At 34.0% G+C, this 21,534-nt stretch overlaps 1 protein-coding gene across 13 annotated transcripts in view; it reads right to left on the reverse strand.

The window, feature by feature from the left end:
- Positions 1–21,534, reverse strand: part of ENAH (ENAH actin regulator) — a 147,771-nt gene that overhangs the window by 105,235 nt on the left and 21,002 nt on the right. Inside the window, exon 1 of one of the 13 annotated variants that reach the window (XM_074222793.1) lies at positions 1,225–5,053. The exons of the other annotated variants lie outside the window; for them this stretch is intronic. Within the exon in view, the coding sequence (XP_074078894.1) occupies positions 1,225–1,241 (17 nt within the window). The 5' untranslated portion in view covers positions 1,242–5,053. Of the gene's footprint in view, positions 1–1,224; positions 5,054–21,534 lie in introns of those variants that run through there. 13 annotated transcript variants of the gene reach the window in all.

Raw genomic sequence — 21,534 nt, forward strand, 5'->3', positions numbered from 1 at the left:
TATATATATATATATACATACATATATATATATATACACACACACACACACACACATATGTGTATATATATACACATATATATGTATATATATACATCTTAAAAATATATGTGTATATCAAAGTTCAAGATCTATAGTTTTCATATTTCTACTAGTACCTCTAAAATCTAACCCAGCAATTGAATCAAAGTCAAAAGATAGCAATATAACTAATTGAAATCTATTGTCCTCAACCTAACACAAAGTGTGATCATAGTGAGAAAGAGTATTGAACTTATCACACTATATTTTACTACATCTACAGCAGGTCTTAGTTTCCCTATTTCAAAAATTAGTAGTCTGGTCTGTACTGCTTTTGTATCTCTAGAAACAATTATCAAAGTTTATTTAAAATCAGTATATACACGTGTCAATCTAATAGGCAAGACAATATGAAGGGGATTCTTCTTTCAAGCACCTTATTAGGTTGACTAACAGAAAGAAGTCAAAGTTAAAGCCTATATATACCACCTACATCTTGGAGGGGGAAGATTAATAACATAACTGATAAGACATTCATTTTTATTTATTTATTTTGGCAAAACAATGGGGTTAAGTGGCTTGCCCAAGCCACACAGCTAGTTAAATTATTAAGTGTGACTCCAGGCCCCATGCTCTATCCACTGTACCACCTAGCCACCCCCAAGACATTCCTTTTAATGGAATGTCTGATATCCAGCTCCCCCAGTCCCATGCTGATTTGGGTCCCCCAATTCTGAGTTGAGGGCTCACTCCCCTGATGGACAAAGATAAAGACTAACTTTTCAGATCCCACCTTTCTGAGATATGAATCCCTCTCCAAAACTCCATTTTGGGGTCCAGTTTTCTAGTTAGGTCTCACTTATACATGCTTATATGCAAACTTAGAGAAATTAATAATATACATGCACTTTAACCTAATTAGGTTTTGCTCTTTCTTGAACCCAAACTCTGGGGGTTAACATTTGTACCTTTGGACAACTGTGAGGCTCAACATGTTTTTAGTATTTTTTTTAAGGCTAAACTCATGTAAGTAGTCAAATCAAATTTATTGAAAACTAGCACCTAAGGTTCAGATTCCATCCACGTAAATATAACAGGCTAAGCTCCAGAAAGTGCATTTTTAGTCTTAGCATCTGACTCACTCAGAGAATAGCTTCCCAGAATTACAAAGACACTAGTTTGCAACAAGGAACTAGAACATACTAGACAAACAGCTCCATCTAGAATTGAGTTGAGGAAAAATCCTGGTCCAGCATGGGATTCAGATTCTACTCGTGCACCACCTGTTTGACAGATCAGTTGACTCATAAATGCAATTCCTATGTAGATAAAACAAAAAGTTAATGAAAATTCTTACATAATGAAAGTATACTGATTTGAAATGATGTAATCTCAAAATGGAATATTAATGACTCTAGTTGGAATAGCATTATTCAGCCAACTGAAAGAATAAGAAGTTTCCCATACCCTAATAAAATTTTACAGAAGAATATAAAAATAATAAGCAAATAACTGGTTATAATTTCTGTAAATAAATTGTTGTGAAGCTATAAAGAACTAAAGACTAAATTAGAATACTCCTTTGCTAAATAGATCCTGAATCAACTGCATTTTTTAAAAATCCAAATATTTTCACTAAAATGTACCTGGCCTACAATCTTAAGGTTTAAAAGAATTAACTTTCAAGTTCTGAGAAAAGCACTTTTTTAACGACCTAGTAATAATATAGATCCTTTTAAAGAAACCCTCATTATGTGCTAATAACTAGGAAAGACCAAATGAATTGAGCTAAAGGGAACAGTAAAGCATTTACTTCAAATTCTGAAGAAATTCAATTTCAGGAACTAGAAGAAAAAAATTTAGCTATGTATCAGTTTACATCTAATTCCCAGAGTGTTCCCGCAGCTGTTAAAGTTTATCATCTAAATCCCCATCTTTATTCATATGGGCCCCTGGAAGAAAATGACCACTTTCCAAACTCATCAGCTTTAAGAACAACTATCTCATCCAATAAATAAATCCAATAATAACTTAAAATTAAAACTAAAAATGCTGTCATTATTTCCCTATTTTTCTCTCTAAATGCTTCTTCAGTGTCTCCTTTTTATTAGTTCCTCCTTTTTGCTAAATAAAAAGCAACACACTGAAATGAGAAGTCACAGCTTGTGATGAGTTTGAGGACATGGTTTCACATATTCTCTAATGAGTTGAGATTTTTCTTATAATACTATGATATATCAGTATAAAATATGCAACAACAAGAAAAAAAAAGCAAAACTTTGATAATCCCAGCACTCAAAACAGAGGATTCTAACTTAACCTATGGATCTCTTCTCAGGATGCTTCTAAGTACATAAAAATAACACAGAATTACAAAAAGTTTTAAAAATAATTTTCTGAAAACCAGATTGTTTTCAAAATATCTTAACATTTTTATACATTTTCCAAACAAAACATCTTTAAAGAAAGACTACACGAGGGGCGGCTAGGTGGCTTAGTGGATAAAGCACCCACTCTGGAGTCAAGAGTACCTGGGTTCAAATCCAGTCTCAGACACTTAATAATTTAGCTGTGTGGCCTTGGGCAAGCCACTTAACCCCGTCTGCATTACAAAAAAAAAATACATGGGTATTTTGCAATATCAAAACAGTATTTTTTTATCTTTATAACTTCTATAATTACCATAATCTCCCTTCAAATTCTTTAATTTATTTTTCTAATAAATAAATTTGTCAGAAATTGGCTTTTCCCTTGAAATATGAAATTCTATTCATGAGACATACAATAACCTAATTTTTTTAAACATGAGTATTATGTGACCTTCATATATGAAAAGAAAACTAACTGTAAATATTACCAATTAATAACAGAAAATGTAAAATGCATGTTTTAAAATAAAACTTAACGATACTTTAAACCTCATCTTTCAGAATATTGAAGAATATGAGGATAAAGGGTACCAAGCATACCAATTTACTATATCCAGTGCCAAGTGACAATGCTTGTTGCATAGCAACAAGGATCTGCTTCCTGAAAACAGTACACAATGCCTTTTCTTGATTTGCCAAGCAACAATTAACCCCATCAGGCTTGCAAAATACATAATATCTATAAGTGTACAGACTCCTGACATCCCAACAATTGAGGAATGGCAGAGCAAAATGTGATATATGCATGCAATGGAACACTATTATTCTATAGGAACTCATGGACAGGCAGGCTTCAGAAAAGCCTGGAATGTCTTATATGAATTGATATTGAATGAAGTAAGCAGAACCAGGAGAATATTATACATGTTTAACAGCAACACTGGGTGATGATCAACTATGATGGATTTAGCTCTCCTTAACAGTACATTAATCAAAGACAATCCAGTCCTATAGGACTTGTGATGGAAAGTACCATCCACATTCAGAGAAATAACTATGGAGTTTTTGTTATATACATAAGTTATATGTTGGGGTTTGTTTTTTTACCCTTTCATGGTTTTGTTTCCTTTTGTTCTGATTCTTCTTTCACATGACTGATATGGAAATATGTTTAACAAAATTATATATGTATATATATATATATGTATAAAACTATATTAGATTTCTTACCATCTCAGGAAAGAGATGGGGAGGGATAGAATTGGAACCTGAAAGTGTTTAAAATTATTTTTATAGTTATTTGAAGGGGGAGAAATTTTTTTAAACTGCTTCTCTACTTATGATAGAGAGCTTCAGCAGATGTCCAATTAAAATCCCTCATATCTTCTTGCTAAGATTGTAATATAGTTTTCTAAGCTCCTCATTATTTCCTTCTGTTTAAGTTCTTCCAAAGTTCTGTTCTTCCAAAATGATACTACTCTCTTTGCATTCAAGGATCTTCATCCAAATGCTCCTCTCATCATATTTTCCTTCAACTGCAATTCCTGAATTGTGTCATAAATTTATCTTTATAATACTATTTCAAACACAAATCATAGCTCATCAGGATTCCCTGGAAACTGTCTCATTTTACGTTTTTTAGGAAACTTGCATCTTGTGCGCATTTGTACCTAGACATCTGGGGAAAAAGGTGTTTTAACATATAGAGTGCGGGATTCAGGAAGAACTGAAATCAAATCTCACTTCAGAACTCACTATCTCTGTGAGCTAGTCGCTTAACATATTTGGCTTCACTTTCAAGTGTAAAATTGGTATAATAATAACACTTCACTCTCAGGCTTCTTGTGAGAGTCAAATGGTATATCTGTAAAGTGCTTAATTAACCCAGAGCCTGGCAGTGATGTATAGGTACGAGATAAATGTTAGACATTATTTAATGTGAATAATTATTGTTATTTTACTACAGGTTCCTTTCTCTAATGACATTGTGCCAATTGCATCAAGCCCCAAGATTATGCAAAAGTTCCTGCAAAAAAGAGACCAGTAATCACTCCTAACAGTTTGGCTCGCTTCTAGAGAATACCAGTAAGAGTCAAATAAACATTGTCTTCCATGTGCCAGGCACTATATTAAGGTGTCAGATACAAATAAAATATGCCAAGAAGCCTTCAAGGACAGTTGAGTGCACTCAGGGGTGCTTTAAAAAAGGTCTCAGCACCTCAGGTGGATCCTTGCGGTGAACCCTCAGGAGAGAAAGATCTGAGTTCAAAATCTACCTCTGATACTAGCTAGAATAAACAAATCACTTACCTAGCTAGGTCAAAGACATACTACAATAGTCCATTAAGAGGTCCCTATAGGGGCAGCAAGGCAGCTCAGTGTTGCAGTGTTGCAGAGTCTCAGTGGATAGAGCACTGGCCCTGGGGTCAGGACAACCTGAGTTCAAATCTGGACTCAGACACTTAATAATTAACTAGCTGTGTGACCATGGGCAAGTCACTTAACCCCATTGCCTTGCAAAAAAAAAAAGGTCCTCATACTAAGAAAATTTTCACCTATGTACTTTTTTCTACTCATTAATGTAAAAATAATTTTTAAAAAATTCATTTCACAAGTATTTTTCATTCTGAAATTTTAGTTTAATCATTTTATCCAAAAAAATTTCAGAAAGCTTCCACATTAAAGTACCCTAAATAACACTGTAAAACAAAGAACTAAAATACATATTTAAAATGACTGAGTAAACAAGATTAAAACTGAATATGTAGTTTTAAAAATTAGAAAAAATAAACCTAAAATTAGAACAAAAGTAGATATTAAAAATTAGAGGGGAAATAGATAAATTCAGAAATAATGCAGAAATGATGAATAAAAGTAAAATAAAAGCTGCTTCTTTGAAAAGACTAATAAAATTAATAAAAATCAGTCAAACCAAAAGAAAAATTAGAACGTGTTTAGTTATATGCTAGAAACACTTAAAACAAAAGAAACAGAATATCTTCAAAAACAAATACCCCAACTATTAAAAAGATGAGATTTAAAATGAGTTTTTTAAAATAGAAATTAGTTATAAAAGAATTGACCAAGGGAGAAAAAACCCTGAAAAATCTATCAAACTTTTCAAGAGTTAGTAGTCATGCTTTACAAATTATTATTGTTATTAAGAAAGCATCTTAACAGAATCCTTTCCTAGACAATTTTTGCCGTAATATCTAACCCAAGGGAGGGAAAAAACACTTAAAACTATAGGCCTTAAAGAACACAGACTCAAACCAAAAAATACAGACTCAAAAATAAAATCTTAACAGACTATAGTGATTTACCATTCCTTATGCTTAACTGGATTTAAAACAGGGATTTAAGGATGGTTCACCAATAGAAAAACAACCAACAATTAATTATATTATCTCAATAGATGCAGAAAGTTTTTAACAATAATGTATAATAATACTCTTTTATGCTAAAAATCCTACCAAATACAGGCATTGACAGATTTATGGTTTTTCATAAAAAGCCTCTATATAAAACCAAAAGCGAGCATCATATGCAATGGGATCCACTAGAACCTTTTCCAGTAAAAAATGGGATGCCCACTCTCCCCACTATTATTTGATGTATATTTCTAGAAATGATAGCAATAAGACATAAGAGAAAAGTTTCAGCAGTTACAAATTACAAAATAAATCCTGAAAGATAAAACAGCATTTTTATAATGTACATAACCATATATAAGAAGAAAGGGAAATCATATTTTGTGGACTATCTAGAGAGCAACCTCCTGATACACTCAAAAGATTGGAAGAGATCCAATTACAAGGCACACAAAGAAAATTTTTTTAAAACCTAAAGCTAAAGGAATATAGTTATCAGGGTAGTGCCAATATAATTAAAAATGTCAGTAACACCAAAGTTAATTTACATTTTTAAAGCTATAGCAATTGAGCTTTAAAAAAAATTAATAAAATTAATTTGAAAAGTCAAAGCTCTAGAATAGCAAGGCAAAAAAAAAGAAAGGACTAAGGAAGAATAGCATTTAACCTCAAAAGATATAAGGAGAACAGCAGTTATTAAAACCATCTGGGGTTAAAGAATAGAAATATAGATCAATGGAACAAAACACATAATGAAGAACCATAAAACAGAATTCAGTACTTGCTATGATGCAAAACATAAGTTACCTAGCAAAAAACTTTATATTCGATAAAAACTTCTGGGTAAACTGTACAGCAGTCTATAAGAAACTATACTTGGAACAGTAACATTCACCACATTGTACAATCCTTTGTGGAAGTGGGAAGACCACAAGAATTACACTTTCTATGTAGTTTTAGACTTTTTCAACACAAATTAGTCAATTATGCTGACTTTCTTCTCTTAAAAAAATACTATTTGGGGGGCGGCTAGGTGGCACAGTAGATAGAACACCGGCCTTGGAGTCAGGAGTACCTGGGTTCAAATCCGATCTCAGACACTTAATAATTACCTAGCTGTGTGGCCTTGGGCAAGACACTTAACCCCATTGCCTTGCAAAATCTAAAAAAAAAAAAAGAAAAATACTATTTGTCATACAGAATCACTCTCAGGCTCTCAGGGAAGGGAGGAATAGGGATACATGGGATACTAAGGTCATGTAAGAAAAAGAAAATATCAATAAAAACTTGAATTAAAAAACTTGAATTAAAAAACTTGGGCTAGATGGTGCAGCCCCGGATTCAGGAGGACCTGAGTTCAAGTTCAGCCTCAGACACTTAATAATTTACCTAGCTGTGTGGCCTTGGGCAAATCACTGAACCCCATTTGCCTTGCAACAAACAAACAAAAAAAAAACTTGGTTTCAGTGATCCATTCTGGCAATTCTATTTCATATAAGTTTTATTTGTTCAAATGAAAATTTGGTGATATGCCACACCCAATTTACTTCAATAAGCATTAATGAATGTGTAAGATACTGGAGATAAGATAAAAAGCAGTCAATAAATATTAATTAAGTGCCTACTACACTCTGCTAATAATTTCCCAAGTTTATATTTTTTACTGGGCTTGAGGAAAAACACTCGTTTCTACAATGAAGCAACAAAATTTTAAAGAAAGTAATCTCAAGAGGGAGAGTACAGATTTTTCTTATTGGCAGTTAGTTTAAAAGGAAGTGGGGAAGTGTAGGTCCAGAGAGCACAATGGAAGGGCATGGAAGAGTGGGGGGACAGAACTTTGGCCCATGCTACCTACAATTCTAAGGAAAATAGAAAGGTAAAGGATATCAAGTCCTTCCCAAAAGCAAGGCAAAATTAACATCAAGAATTTGGGGAAGGAGAGTTGCTCTAGGTGGGAAAGGACAATAACAGGAGACCTGATGATCAAGGTAAGGGTTACGAGAAGGATCAGTGAATAAAGTCCTGGGGCCACACTTTTACCATAGGACTCCATTACTTTGTTATCTATACCAGTGATTTGCAACCAAACACCACTCACCACCACTGACAGCTAACACACATACATACACACACATCTTTCACATCTGTTTATTTATATACAAAAACACATGCATACACACACACACACACACACACACACACACACACACACACACACAAAACCCCTGGGATGGAAGTACTGCTAGGAAAAAATTGTCCTATATACTATGCTTGAAGACCTGATAGCTCTAATTTTTAGGAAGGTTTTCCTTATGTCAAACCTAAATTTGCCTCTTTATAATATTGTTGGGAGGATGTTAGTGTTGGGAGAATATTACTAATCAAAGATGAATTTTTGTTTGGCATAATTAAAAAAATACTTGCAGGGGCGGCTAGGTGGCGCAATGGCTAGAGCACAGGCCCTGGATTCAGGGGTACCCAAGTTCAAATCCTGTCTCAGACACTTAATAATTATCTAGCTATATGGCCTTGGGTAAGCCACTTAACCCTATTTGCCTTGCAAAAATCTAAAAAAAAAATAGTTGCAGGCCATAGCATGTGTTAACCTGGATAAATTAGCAAGTTGCAGTAATATGTATAAGTATTAAGATTTGTTCATAAAAGTAAAAGAAAGAAATCAAATCATCAACATTCCTAAAAGTAGTTAAGTAACACAACATGAATTGTGTCTCAACTCAAAAGAGTTGAGAAAGTGAAGTTGGTGACTTTGCACAGTCCTCCTTCATTTAAATCCAATTCGCTTGCATGTCATAGCATCACCTTCTCAAGTCACGGTCCTCTTCTAGAACAAAGGACAAACACAATAACAACAAATTACAGGTCCTCCTGACTCCAGGGCCAGGGCTTTATCCACTGTGCCACTTGCCCCTCTTACACTTTTTTTTGTTTGGTTTTCTGGGCTTTTTTGCAAGGCAATGAGGTTAAGTGATTTGTCCAAAGTCACACTTTTTTTTTCTTTTAAGGAAAAAAAAGACTAAGTTGGTGAATTTGCTATATACTTCTCCCTCATTCCAATTTTAGTCCAAGGGTCATACTTTCTTTCTCCTCCTGACTCCAGGGTCAGTGCTCTATTCACTGCGCCACCTAGCTGCCCCCATTTCTTTGTCTTAACAGTAAAACTTCACTGCTCTTCCAAAATCTAGGATTCATACCAATTTTCTCATCATTTCCTGTCTTCTATCACAAATTCTAAGATGGAATCATCATATCCTTCCCAAGATTCCCCTCATTTTCACCAAAGTAACCAAATCTCTTTGATGTTGATAATAGATCCAGAAGAAAATATTCCTTCTTTTGGTTCTTTTCATTCTTGAAGAATGAAATTTTCATTAACCTAAGACAAAATATTATTATTAGTCACTGCTTTGGTAGAGAGGAATATAAAGAATGAGTCCAGATAAAATGAATCCACACTAACTATAATTATTCACTTTAAGCTTCTGATTTCCTAAGCTCATCCATTTTCTTCTTTCTTAACAATTATTGTTACTCTGATCATTCTGTTTATATTTCTTTCTCCACTGATCTTCACTCAATCACTCCATTGCCAAACTTCCCACCACTTCCATTTTCTCGACTATCCTTCTTTCTAAACAATACCATTCCATTCATGCCCTTAAACTATCCTGCTGCTTTGAAATAAGATGTGCTTACGCCTGTGTCTCAGTGACACAGCAATTTCAGGAACCTATGACAATAGGATTGGTGACAATATAGTAGTAATAATATGGAAAGATATTGGTCATCCCAAAAATACATGATGTCGGGGTGGGTAGGTAGCATAGTGGATAAAGCACCGACCCTGGAGTCAGGAGTACCTGGGTTCAAATCTGGTCTCAGACACTTAATAATTATCTAGCTGTGCGGCCTTTGGCAAGTCACTTAACCCTGTTTGCCTTGCAAAAATCTAAAAAAAAAAAAAAATACATGCTGTCTGGATATATTATTTTGTGTGTCAATGTCATTTCTCTGATTAGTTGCAAATGACTTAATGATATCATATATCAGAACTATATTCTGCTCATGGATCTCATTCTATCAAATCTGTTTCCTTGCTTTAGAATCAAAGTGCATGAAGGTAAAATGTCTCCCCTTTTTTTGCCTTGATTTTTACTTGATTATTACTCTTGAGATGAACATTTGTTCATGGATACCTGAAATGGTATGTTTTAATTCTGAAACCTTTTGTTTTCAATGAATTTCTTTACTATGATTTTTCCTAGAGCCTGACTGTTCTCTATGCTATCTATTGCTTGGTTAATTCTATGTGTTAGCGGTATTCCTCCCTAACCCATACTCACCTTCCCTACTACTTTGGGCTATTAAATTACTCAAAATAACTGACTAAGCACCCATTATGTTCCAGGTCCTAGAAATACAGAGAATGAAACAATCCCTGCTCATAAGGAATTTAGAGTCAATCACTCTTATGTCCTCTTGCCATACAAATGAACACTCAATCCACATCAAATGTGATAGTAAACCTATCATTTACTTATTGGGGTATTTTCAAATGTTAATACTACTTTCCATAAGATTAGTTTCTTTAAGAACTAAATCAAAAACTCATACCCCTAAGTGACAGTGTACAATGATGTTTGAAAAAAAACACTGAACTTTAAGTCACAGAATCAAAGAATATCAAAGACAGAAGGGACTTCCTAAATTATCCTGTCCACTCCATACCTGAGACACACAGTTCTGTTACCTTGGACAACCAAGTTTTCCCCTCTAGTCTTATTTCACAAGGGTATTGTGAGAATCAAATGAGTTATCACATCTCAGACAATCACATTACACAAATTATTTACATCTATTCAAACTTACCTATCCCCTTCAAGTCTTATTCAAGCATTACTTCGTCTATGCCTATGCCCATAGTAATAGAAAAATTAAATGGCTAAGAAGAATCATTGTCAGAAGATCAGTCCCATGGGGAGGCTAGGTGGCGCAGTAGATACAGAACTGGCCCTGAAGTCAGGAGTACCTGAGTTCAAATCTGGCCTCAGACACTTAATAACTACCTAGCTGTGTGGCCTTGGGCAAGCCACTTAACCCCATTGCCTTGCCAAAAAAAAAAAAACCCCCAAAAAAATCAGTCCCTAATTCAGTAGGTCATGATTTTCTCCAAATGAGTTCTATTTACCCAAGGACTATCCAAACACCTAAAAGAAATCTTATGCTTGCAAAAAAAAAATCTTATGTTCGATGCAATTTACATCTTTCATAATCTATAATTGCTGCATTACAATACTTGAAATCATAAACCTAGAGAGAATATTAGGAGAATATGGTAGTTCTCTCCAAATATCAGCAGGGCAACCAGTCATGAAGATGGAATAGGGAGAAGATTTGTTGTTTGGCCTCAGAAGCAGAATTAAGAGCAACTAATTGATAAAAGTTACAAAGAGGTTAATTTAGACTTGATGCCAGGAAAAACTTCCTAACAATTAAACCTGTCCAAACATATAACATGATGCCCCAATATGTGGTGGTTTCCCCTCAATGGAGATCTTCAGGCTGAGGTTGTATTTGTGGAATGTTACAGTGGGGATTCCTTTTGTGCATGGTTTGTCCTACATAACTACTGAAGGAGATCCATAAAAACTTTCAAATTCCATAATTCTGTGACTATGCGTATTCAGGAATCACAGAAGTTACATAGCTATCCTGATTAAGGGTCACTGCAAATGAAGGTACAGAGCTGAGTGCTATTCTCCCTAGTGTACACTGTTTAACTGATCAACATTTTAGAATCTACCTTGTACAAAATTCATTTGAGGCAGAGAGAAGCAAAATAGCACCAAATAAAAAATGTCTAGAGTAATTTTAATATAACTAATATGTTCTCATTAACAGAATATCACCAAATCCTATTTGTTACAGTTTCATTAAATTACTGTCACCTATTTCATATGAAATATGGAATTATCCCAGAGCCAAAGATGTGCTACAAAAGGCAGTATCAGGAGCAGCTAGTTGGTGCAGTGGATAGATAGAGCAATGGCCCTGGAGTCAGGAGAACCTGAGTTCAAATCCGGCCTCAAACACTTAATAATTACCTAGCTGTGTGGCTTTGGGCAAGCCACTTGACCCCATTGCCTTGTTAAAAAAAAAAACCCTAAAAAAAGGCACTATCACTTTATCAGAATTTAAAGGGACATCTGCAACAGTATTTTATATAGTACAAATACTTTAAAATGCTCAATAGTCCATTAACCTTTGCTTGAAAGGCAACCAGCTGAGGGCTCCCACTACTTCTGTAAGCAATGCATTCCACTTTATCAGTAGTTAGTTTTTTGCTTTTTGTTTTTTTATCCAGCTGAAATCTGCCTCTTTGTAACTTACAACAATTGCTAGTAGTTCTGTCCTTAAAGCCAAATAAAAAAAATTTACTCCCTCTTCAATGTGCCAATCTTTCAAATATCTGGAGAAAATTAATATGTCCTCCTCCCCTAAAAAATTTTAAGTAAAATAAATCCTCAATTCCTTTGCCTAATGTTTATACAGTATAATTGTATGGTCCTGGGGCGGCTAGGTGGCGTAGTGGATAAAGCACCAGCCCTGGAGTCAGGAGGACCTGGGTTCAAATTTGGTCTCAGACACTTAATAATTATCTAGCTGTGTGGCCTTGAGCAAGCACTTAACTCCGTTTGCCTTGCAAAAAACTGAAAAAATAAAAAATAAATAATTGTATGGTCCTTTCTGATATCCTTCCTACTAGATATTCTTCACTATTTTTTATTAGATATCCTAAAATGCAGTGTACAACAAAATTATTTAACTATCTGGAAATTAACCTACAAAGATACACAGGAATTACACAAAAAACTACAAAATGATTTTTACAGAAACAAAAGAACTACTAAGAAATATTCATATGTATGGTTGGGCTGTATAAAAAATAGTAAAAATCACTGTTCTGCAAAAGTTACTATACAGATTTATATCTACACCATTCTATTTTTTTAAAACCAGAACTGGAATATCACTGGTGTAAAGAATTCCCAAGAAGGCAATTTCTTTTACCAATAAAGATATAACTGCTCTATAAGTCCAACAAAAGTCCAGAGAAATATCCATCGACTCTGCCATAACCGTATTAGGCACACTTCTCCAAAAAAAAAGGAAAAAGTAGATGAATAATACTGATATATAGATGGAATGGAATGTTATTTTGTCATAAATAATAAAATAGGACTCAGAGAAGTGTGGAGAAGACACATATGAACTGATATTAAGTAAAGTGAGCAGAGCCAAAAGTATATATCTTGCAAAATGACCAAGTAAACATGATTTTATAAAGACTAATAATGACTTCCTAACCTTGGACAGAAATGACTGAACAACAATAATAAAATAGAATATTCTCATTGACTCTGTTAACCTGGGCAAGTCACTTAACTATTTAGCATTTATATAACATTGCAAGATTTCCTAACTACGCCAAATAAACATAATCAAGTAAAATACATAGTAGGCACAGTGTGAAAATGTACCGTTCTACTTTACTAGTCAGTACCTCTTTTTGTTCATTTGAGCTAACAGTTTAGAGTAACATATTGCTTTTAAAAGCTTAAAAGCCATTCTTAACTAGGTACACATAAGAACAGGCAACCAATAGGACCTGAAGCTATAGGTCCCCAGTCTAATTTATAGACTCCAGTTCTAGTAGCTCACCTGTCTTTTTTTTCTTTTTTTGGGCTTTTGCAAGGCCACGGGGTTAAGTGACTTGCTCAAGGTAAGTAATTATTAAGTGTCTAAGGCTGGATTTGAATTCGGGTCCTCCCTACTCCAGGGTCCTAGTTAAGAATGGCTTTTAAGCTTTTAAAAACAATGTTACTTTAAACTGTTAGCTTAAAGAACAAAAAGAGGTACTGACTAGTAAAGTAGAATGGTACATTTTCACACTTAGTATGTCTACTATTTATTTTACTTGATCATGCTTATTTGGCAAAGATACTAAAGTGATTTGCAAATCTTACAATGCTATATAAATGCTAAATAGTTATATTTTATCATTGTTTTTCACTCATTTCAGTCATGTCCAATTCTTTGTGACCCCATTTGTAATTTTCTAGGCAGAGATATTAGAGCAGTTTGCCATTTCCTTCTCCAGCTCATTTTATAGATAAGGAAACTGAGGCAACATAGTTAAGTAACTCGCCCAAGTTAAAAGAGTTAACGAGAATATCAGGTCAGATTTGAATACATAAAAATGAGTCTTTCTTGATACCCCACCTCAGTCCAGTATTCTATCAAGTGAGCTACCTAGTTGCCTAGGTGTATCTTAAATAGCCTTTAAAAGTCTCCAAAACTTGAGAAGTGTAATTTTTTCAATTAATGTTCAGCTGAAATGTGGAATATGAAACCCTATCAATGAACTTTTTGTACTCTTCCTAAAATCCATTGATATGGTTTGCATTTTGAATGAATCTTTTTACCCATGTGTAATTTTGTAACATTATTCACTGGTCTTTTAGAGAAGAATGTTGGTTCACTAAGTTATGCAAATCTTCCAAATGCTGACACATTCATGATAAAAATGCCCCCCTAAGAAAAACATTTATTCATTATTATCAACATCTAACTCATCAGAAAAATCCTTAAGTATCAGTAAGGTGTCAAACTCAGAAGTGACATAAGTATTTCAAAATTTTAAATTTTCACTTAGAAGTTCAAATTTTATCATTGACAACAAACTGTCAGTTATTTTCCATAGTGACAGGCTTACTTCATTCATTTTATTGTGGTTTTTTTTTTTAGGTTTTTGCAAGGCAATGGGGTTAAGTGGATTGCCCAAGGCCACACAGGTAATTATTAAGTGTCTGAGACTGGATTGGAACCCAGGTACTCCTGACTCCAGGGCCGGTGCTTTATCCACTGCGCCACCTAGCTGCCCTACTTCATTCATTTTAAAGAAAATATCTGTCAAAAAGTTTGTCAGTCAAACAAATTTCAAATAAAAATGTTAATTCTTAAAAACAGCTAGGTCAGCTTGCAATAGCTCCAGTACTTTTCCTCAGAAGAAGCACAGTACCCTTTGATATGTGTAAGTGTTGAATGTATATTTCCCATTTCTTCACAGAGAAAAATTTATTAAATCTATTATTGTATTGCTTCATTAAGGATATTAGGTGAAATCTGTGTTGTTTTTTAAACTAGGAAAATATGCAGTGAAAAATTTCAGTGACTGTTAGTACAGCTTGAGCTTAATGTAGTAGCAGTTTTACCCATCATTGCTTTTGTTCTACCACTGTAAATGTATTCACATTTGATCCAGGGAAAACCATGAGATTCAAAAGTTATTCAGTGTTTTGAATACTTCAGCACCACTTGTATTTGTAAACCACGAATTCACATAAAAAGAGATTTTCAATTAGTTGGTTCTGATATAAGACAAATAAATACAAGTAAAACAGCGAGATTCATCCACTTGAAAGTAAAAGTACAATTCAGTAGAAGAGATATTAAATCAGGGTTCATGTTTGCAGCTAAATCTTTAAATCACAGGTCATGTAACCTCTGGAAAACTTGACTATACATTCATAAATGCGAGTGAGGAGCCTTTCTCTATAATAATGAATATAAAATTGAAAGCTTTTATGAATTAATGCAGTTGTTAATTTTCAAAACTTTCACTCATTGAGAAAGAAATCTTTGCATTAGATATTTCTGACAGAAGTCTGATATCCAAAATCTATAGGGAATGAATACAAATATAGGATTACCAGCCATTCACCAATAGGCAAGTGCTCATCTATAAGTAAGACTGATTAATATCCTGAGATGGAGACATTTTTCAAATTCATACTGCACAATTCAATCAGGCTAGAATGAATTATATATTGTACAAAATTATCACCTGAAATAGTGTGAGTTCAAATGCAAGTGTGATCACTTCAAGGGATTCATTATTTGCACTAATCAGGACCTAATTCTGCAAAATATTGATAACCACCCAAAAAAATGTGCTTCATCTCACACTACAATTAATAAAGACAGCAAAATATTGGAAAAACTGCAGTAAAATGTGCTATGGAAATACTAGAACACTAATTCAGTGCTGAAACAACCTATGAACTGAATCAAAATTTTGGTGAACAATTTGAATTCTGAAAAAAGTAAATAAACTGCTTAAAACATTTTGATCTCAAGATCTCCACTTCTGTCACTATATCCTGAAGAGGTACCTGACAGCAAGAAATGACTTATGTAAAAAAAAAAAGTATTCATATTATCATTGCAATAACAGCAAACAATGTATGTGCAACAAGAGGTCTTCAAAAAAAGGGGTTAGGAGACTACTTTTCAGATAAGTAAATTGGAGGGAAGAGGGGGAGGAAAAGGAATGTGCCTTTCCAGTATGAATTAAACTATACTGATTTTTCCTTCAGATTGAAAGGAAAAGAAAATTAACAAACTTCTTTGAATATTTAGGTGGGCGGGGAATTGGCTTAAAAACAGCATAAGGATATATAGCATTACTACATCCAAAAGTAAGTAACAATTCAGAAACATGGGAAATTCGTGTATGAAGAAATAAACAAGGAGAGCAGAGTCAAAGGAATAGTGTTTTATTCACAAAGACTCCCAGATGGAAATAAAATGGGAACAAAACACTAATCAGTCAATATGTTCCATATACTGCCAAAGCTCAGGAATATAACCTTCCTTTCTGTTCATATCCAGACTGTTTTCTCAGGGAATATACTTTCCAGATAGATTTGTTTGGAAGTTTCTAGAAAATATCACCCGGGTCAAAACAACATCTACTAATTTATTTTTTTTTTAAAAAGAACTACTCATGGCAGCTAGGTGGCGCAGTGAATAGAGCACCAGCCCTGGAGTCAGGAGGTGCTGAGTTCAAATGCAGCTTCAGACACTTAATAATTACCTAGCTGTGTGACCTTGGCCAAGTCACTTAACCCCATTGTCCTGCTCAAAAAAAAACCCTAAAATTTTTTTTAAAAGAACTATTCTCAGAAGAGCTAAGTGTTCAGTGCATAGAGCACCAGTCCTGAACTCAGGAGGACTTGAGTTCAAATTTAGCATCAGGCATTTACTAGCTTGTGACCAAGAAAAGCCACTTAGCCCCTACTGGTCTCAAAAAAAAGTCATTTAGGGGGCAGCTAGATGGGGCAGTGGATAGAGCACTGGCCCTGAAGTCAGGAGGACCTCAGTTCAACTGGGGCCTTAGGCACTTAATTGCCTAGCTGTGTGACCTTGGGCAAGTCACTTAACCCCATTGCCTTAAATATTTTTTTTAAAAAAAAGACATTTTCCTGACAACAAGGTGGCACAGTGGATAGAGTCTCCGCCCTGGAGTCAGGAAGACCTGAGTTCAAATCCAACCTCAGACACTTAAGAATTGGCCTAGCTGTATGACCCTGGGCAAGTCACTTAACCCCATTGCCTTGCCAAAAAAAAAAGACTTCAATAAATAAGTAGCCCAAAGATATTAACAATTATAAAAAGATGAACTGAAAATTCAAAAAAAAAGAACTGTATTAAAGGTCATCCAAATCAAACTCAGGTTGTTCCCCTTACCACCACTACCACCCCCAGCAAATTAGGGAGAAAAAAATGTTGGCAACAGACAAAAGGAAGACAAGCACTCTAATAAAAACAATTGTTGGTGGACCTGTAAATTGATCCAACCATTCTATACAGCACTTTAAAACTGCGATTTTAAAGGGGGGGACCAAAATATTGCACATCTTACCACTAGACTTCAAAAACTGAAAGGTTATATATATATATATATATATATATATATATATATATCCCAAAATATCCATTTGCAACACTTTGAGATAAAAAAGAATTGAAAGCAGAACAGGTTATCCACTTGGGAAAAGACTAAACTGATACATAAATGTAAGAGAAAAACATGGGACTCAAAAAATGGTACCCCAAAAAGTAGTCACTAATAATTTTTATGAACTTGGAAGCAATCAATAAGTATTATTCCTAATCAAAAACAGTATGGCAGAAATTAAGTATAAATCAACAACTCACACCAAGGTAAAGTCAAAATGGGTACATGATTTACACATAAAGGGAGATATCATAAACAAATTAAAAGCATGCAATAGTTCATCTGTCAGATATATACATAAGGGAAGAATTTAGAACCAAAGATATAAAGAGCATTATAAAATATAAATTATGCTTTGATACATAAGTTTGATTATATAAAATTTAAAAGATTTTACATAAACAAAATCAATACAACCAAAATTATAAGGCAGAAAATTGGGGAGAAAATTTTTGCAATGGGTATCTCTGATTAAAAAAGATCTATTTCTCAAAAATAGAGAACTGAGTCAAATTTACAAAAATACAAGTCACTCCTCAATTGAAAAAATGGTCAGAGGATATAAATAAGTAATTTATAGACTCCAAAAAACCCAACAATCCAAAAAAACCCAACCAATCCAAAAAAAAATCCAAAAAAATCATCGAAATATGGAAACAATTCTCTATCATTATTCAACAGAAATCACAAAGTCTAACAACTCTGAGGTACTACTTCACACCTATAAAAGTGGTTATATGACCAAAAAAAAGGAAAATACTGAATGTTGGAGGGGATATGGGAAAATTGGGACCCTTAATGCACTATTGGTAGAGTTGTGAACTGATCCCATCATTCCAGAAATTTGGAAATATTTGGAATAAATATTTGGAAATATGACAAAAGACTATAAAACTGTGCATACCCTTTGATTAAGGTACCACCTATAGGTCTATGTCCCAAAGAGACCATAAAAAAAGGGAAAAGGACCCACATGTATAGGATGGCAAATAGTAAATCAAAGGAATACCATCAATTGGGGAATGACTAAACAAGCTGTGGTACATACATGATCATAAGGGATGTGCTGTAAGAAATGACAAGCAGGATGATTTGAGGAAAAACCTGTAAAGACTTACATGTACAGATGCATAATGAAGTGAACAGAACCAAAACACTACATAGCAATAATAATAAGTTCACTGATGAACTGTGAATGACTTAGCTATTCTCAGCAACACAATGATCCAAGACAATCTATTTGCTGCCAGAGAAAGAACCGATATTTTATAAATATAGCCTGAAGTATGCTATTTTTCATTTTTTTCTTTCATATTTTTCTTTGAGTCTTCTAGTATAAAGTGACTAATATGGAAATGTTTTACATATTGCATATGTATAACCTATATCTGATTACAGTCTTAGGGAGGAGGAAGGGGAGGTAGTTGGTGACAGAATTTGGAACTCAAAACTTTGAATAAAAATGTTACATTTTTTTAATTTATCATACTGTACTAGGCACTAAGGATACAAAGAAAAAGCAAAAAAAAAAATCTCTTCTGCCTTCAAGGCACTTACACTCTGACAGAGGGAGACAAGATGGATGGACATAAATAAGTACAAGAAGTAAGCAAAATCTGGAACATACATAGACCATTTCATTGCAAATATGGGCATATTTAGCAAAAAAAAAAAAATCATCTGCTCTCAAGGAGTTCTCTCAGTCACAACAGGGAGAAAAGAAACAATCACACACAAACAAGACATATAAAAGATAAGCTAGAGTTAATCAAAGAGGGGAGGTGCTAGCCCCAAAAAGGTAGAATTTCACATAGGGCTAAATTGTGTAATACCTTGTAAAAATTAACTCGGCACCAATGAGGTTAAAAGGAACATGAAGGGGCAGCTAGGTGGCATAGTAGATAAAGCACCGGTCTTGGGAGTCAGGAGTACCTGGGTTCAAATCTGATCTCAGACACTTAATAATTACCTAGCTGTGTGGCCTTGGGCAAGCCACTTAACCCCATTTGCCTTGCAAAAACCTAAAAAAAAAAAAGGAACATCTAAAGCAATACTCTCAGTCCTCAAAAACTGGCTTTTTGCTTGTTAAGAAGCATTATACAGATTAGGTAACAAAGCTTATTTACAATACAATACTATTTTAAAGGCTACTCAGGTCAATAAATAAATATTTATATTCCCATTTTGAAAATGAAAATGAGATTTGCCTGAAATTCTATGACTCTATAAAGTGGAAAAGAGATTTGAGATGGTCAGAATTATAAAATCTCACAAAAATCAATTTAATGGCAACTGTTTTCACAAGATGGTTCGAAAGAGTGTTTCTCACCAGATTGTAACAAATAAGTGTACATTCCTTTAACCAACCATCACCATTTAAGCTAATGAAGTCAATGATTATCATTAGAGTAAATGTAATGCATGAGTAGTAAGAAAAGGAAAAAGAAAAGAATTTGAAAACTGTAGGAAAGGTACAGCAGAAAGTAAAAAACAAGAGAATCATGCACTACCAGATCCCAAAGTGATAAGCCAGACTGACTTAGACCTATAGTTTGAACTAATACTGTTAACATTAAGAGGCCTTCCCCTTTCCTGGGATGAATCTTTTAAAATGTATTCAGTAGTATTTTAGAAATTGGATTGAATCCTTGCTTTTTAATAGTACAACTCTTAAATAATATAATTTGCTCACAAATATAAAGAAATAAGATACTTAAACCAAATTGCTATAGGACAAAAAAGCTCAAATCAGGAAAACAATGCAAAGAAAAATATAAGCACATATCACTAATACAAATGAAAACATGAAATAAAATAGAGATGCTGTTATAGCCAATACATTTATAAAATTATTTACAATAACCCTGGTGGTTTATCAATCAAGAAACACATTTCGCGAGTAGAAATGCAAGGGAGAGTTCAATCATTAAGGACCAATAAATGTAACGTCATATTGTAACAAAATAAAAATAACTTTCAAGAGATGTCAAAAATCCCTTAAACAAAAGAAACTATTCATCTATACTAAAAAAATTATATTTATGTCCTTTAACCTAAAAAAGTACACTACTTCATATTCTATGAAGATCTGAGACAGTAGCATCTCATATATACTAAAAGGTTTTTCCTTTGTATTTCAATAAGTGTGGAATGATTTTAAAACTTAATAGGTCACAAAATTCAATGGTTGAGAAGATGAATAATAATTTTAGTGCACATTTTGTTCAAAGATTCTATTATAAAGTCTTTTTGATTTTATCTTCACATCTTGCCTATGCATGGCTTGTCTCCACTTACATGGCCAGCATCCTAGTCCAGGCCCCCATCCAAGTTCAAGTCCTCCTTACCCCACAGACTGAACTATTTTAATAGGCTCCTAATTGGCTTCTCTGCCTCCATCTCTCCACTCTCCCATCCATGCTCTCCACTCATTTGCCAAAGTGATATTCCTCAAACGCAAGTCTCACCATGCCACTCACTGGTTCAATAAATACAAGAAGCTCACTATTACTTCTAGACTCAAGTCCAAACTCCTCTAGTATTTAAAGCTCTTCACAAAAATCTCCGAACTACCTTCAAACTCTTACTACACATGATTCTCCTTCCTATATTCTTCGAAATAGTCAAATTAGCCTCCATGATATTCTGCAAAGACTGTTTCATCTTCCATTTTTATCCTCTGCAAAATCTTTGCCCAGAATCCCTTAGTTTCCTTGAATGTCCAACACCCCCAGCTTCCCAACCTTTCCCTAAGCCTCTCTTATTCTCTCCAACTGTTAAGACCACCTAGTTACCCATTATTTATTTTGAAGATTTTTTTTTTATGTGTCATTTCCCCCAATGGAAGGAACTGTTTCATATTTGCTTTGTTTCATTTTTAACTGTTTCAGTA

The sequence above is a fragment of the Macrotis lagotis genome, chromosome 2 (genome assembly GCF_037893015.1).
Source record: "Macrotis lagotis isolate mMagLag1 chromosome 2, bilby.v1.9.chrom.fasta, whole genome shotgun sequence".
In the NCBI taxonomy this organism is placed as follows: domain Eukaryota; kingdom Metazoa; phylum Chordata; class Mammalia; order Peramelemorphia; family Peramelidae; genus Macrotis; species Macrotis lagotis.